This window comes from Arachis duranensis, chromosome 3, assembly GCF_000817695.3.
Source record: "Arachis duranensis cultivar V14167 chromosome 3, aradu.V14167.gnm2.J7QH, whole genome shotgun sequence".
In the NCBI taxonomy this organism is placed as follows: domain Eukaryota; kingdom Viridiplantae; phylum Streptophyta; class Magnoliopsida; order Fabales; family Fabaceae; genus Arachis; species Arachis duranensis.
Window position 1 is genome coordinate 41,584,503 of NC_029774.3, and position 321 is coordinate 41,584,823.

Here is a 321-nt window from a genome sequence, read left to right on the forward strand (position 1 = left end):
TCAGTGGAGTTCTTATCTTTTTAAAAAAGTAAATCCATGTTTTCCATGTTCTCATGCAGAATTGGTTAAATACAGAGTGCTGAACTGCCTTATTTTCGCTTTGTTTCTTACTGAAAGAGGTAGCTTATCCTTAGAGCCATTGCTGCAATGTAGGTTAAATATACTTGCAGAACTTGTTCAGTTTGGTGATCGTGAGTTCTACAAGGATTGGTGGAATGCTAAAACTGTTGATGAGGTAGGTCTTTGTGCTTGCAGATTCATAGGTCGTTGTAATTAGTTATAATTCTTTTATGAATAGAACTTGTGACTTTTCTTTGTTTT

At 34.9% G+C, this 321-nt stretch overlaps 1 protein-coding gene across 1 annotated transcript in view; it reads left to right on the forward strand.

Annotated features, from left to right (window-relative positions):
• LOC107478843 (diacylglycerol O-acyltransferase 1A) overlaps positions 1–321 on the forward strand; it is a 7,655-nt gene that overhangs the window by 5,072 nt on the left and 2,262 nt on the right. Inside the window, exon 10 of the mRNA XM_016098982.3 lies at positions 154–235. Coding sequence (XP_015954468.1) covers positions 154–235 — 82 coding nt within the window. The remainder of the gene's footprint in view (positions 1–153; positions 236–321) is intronic.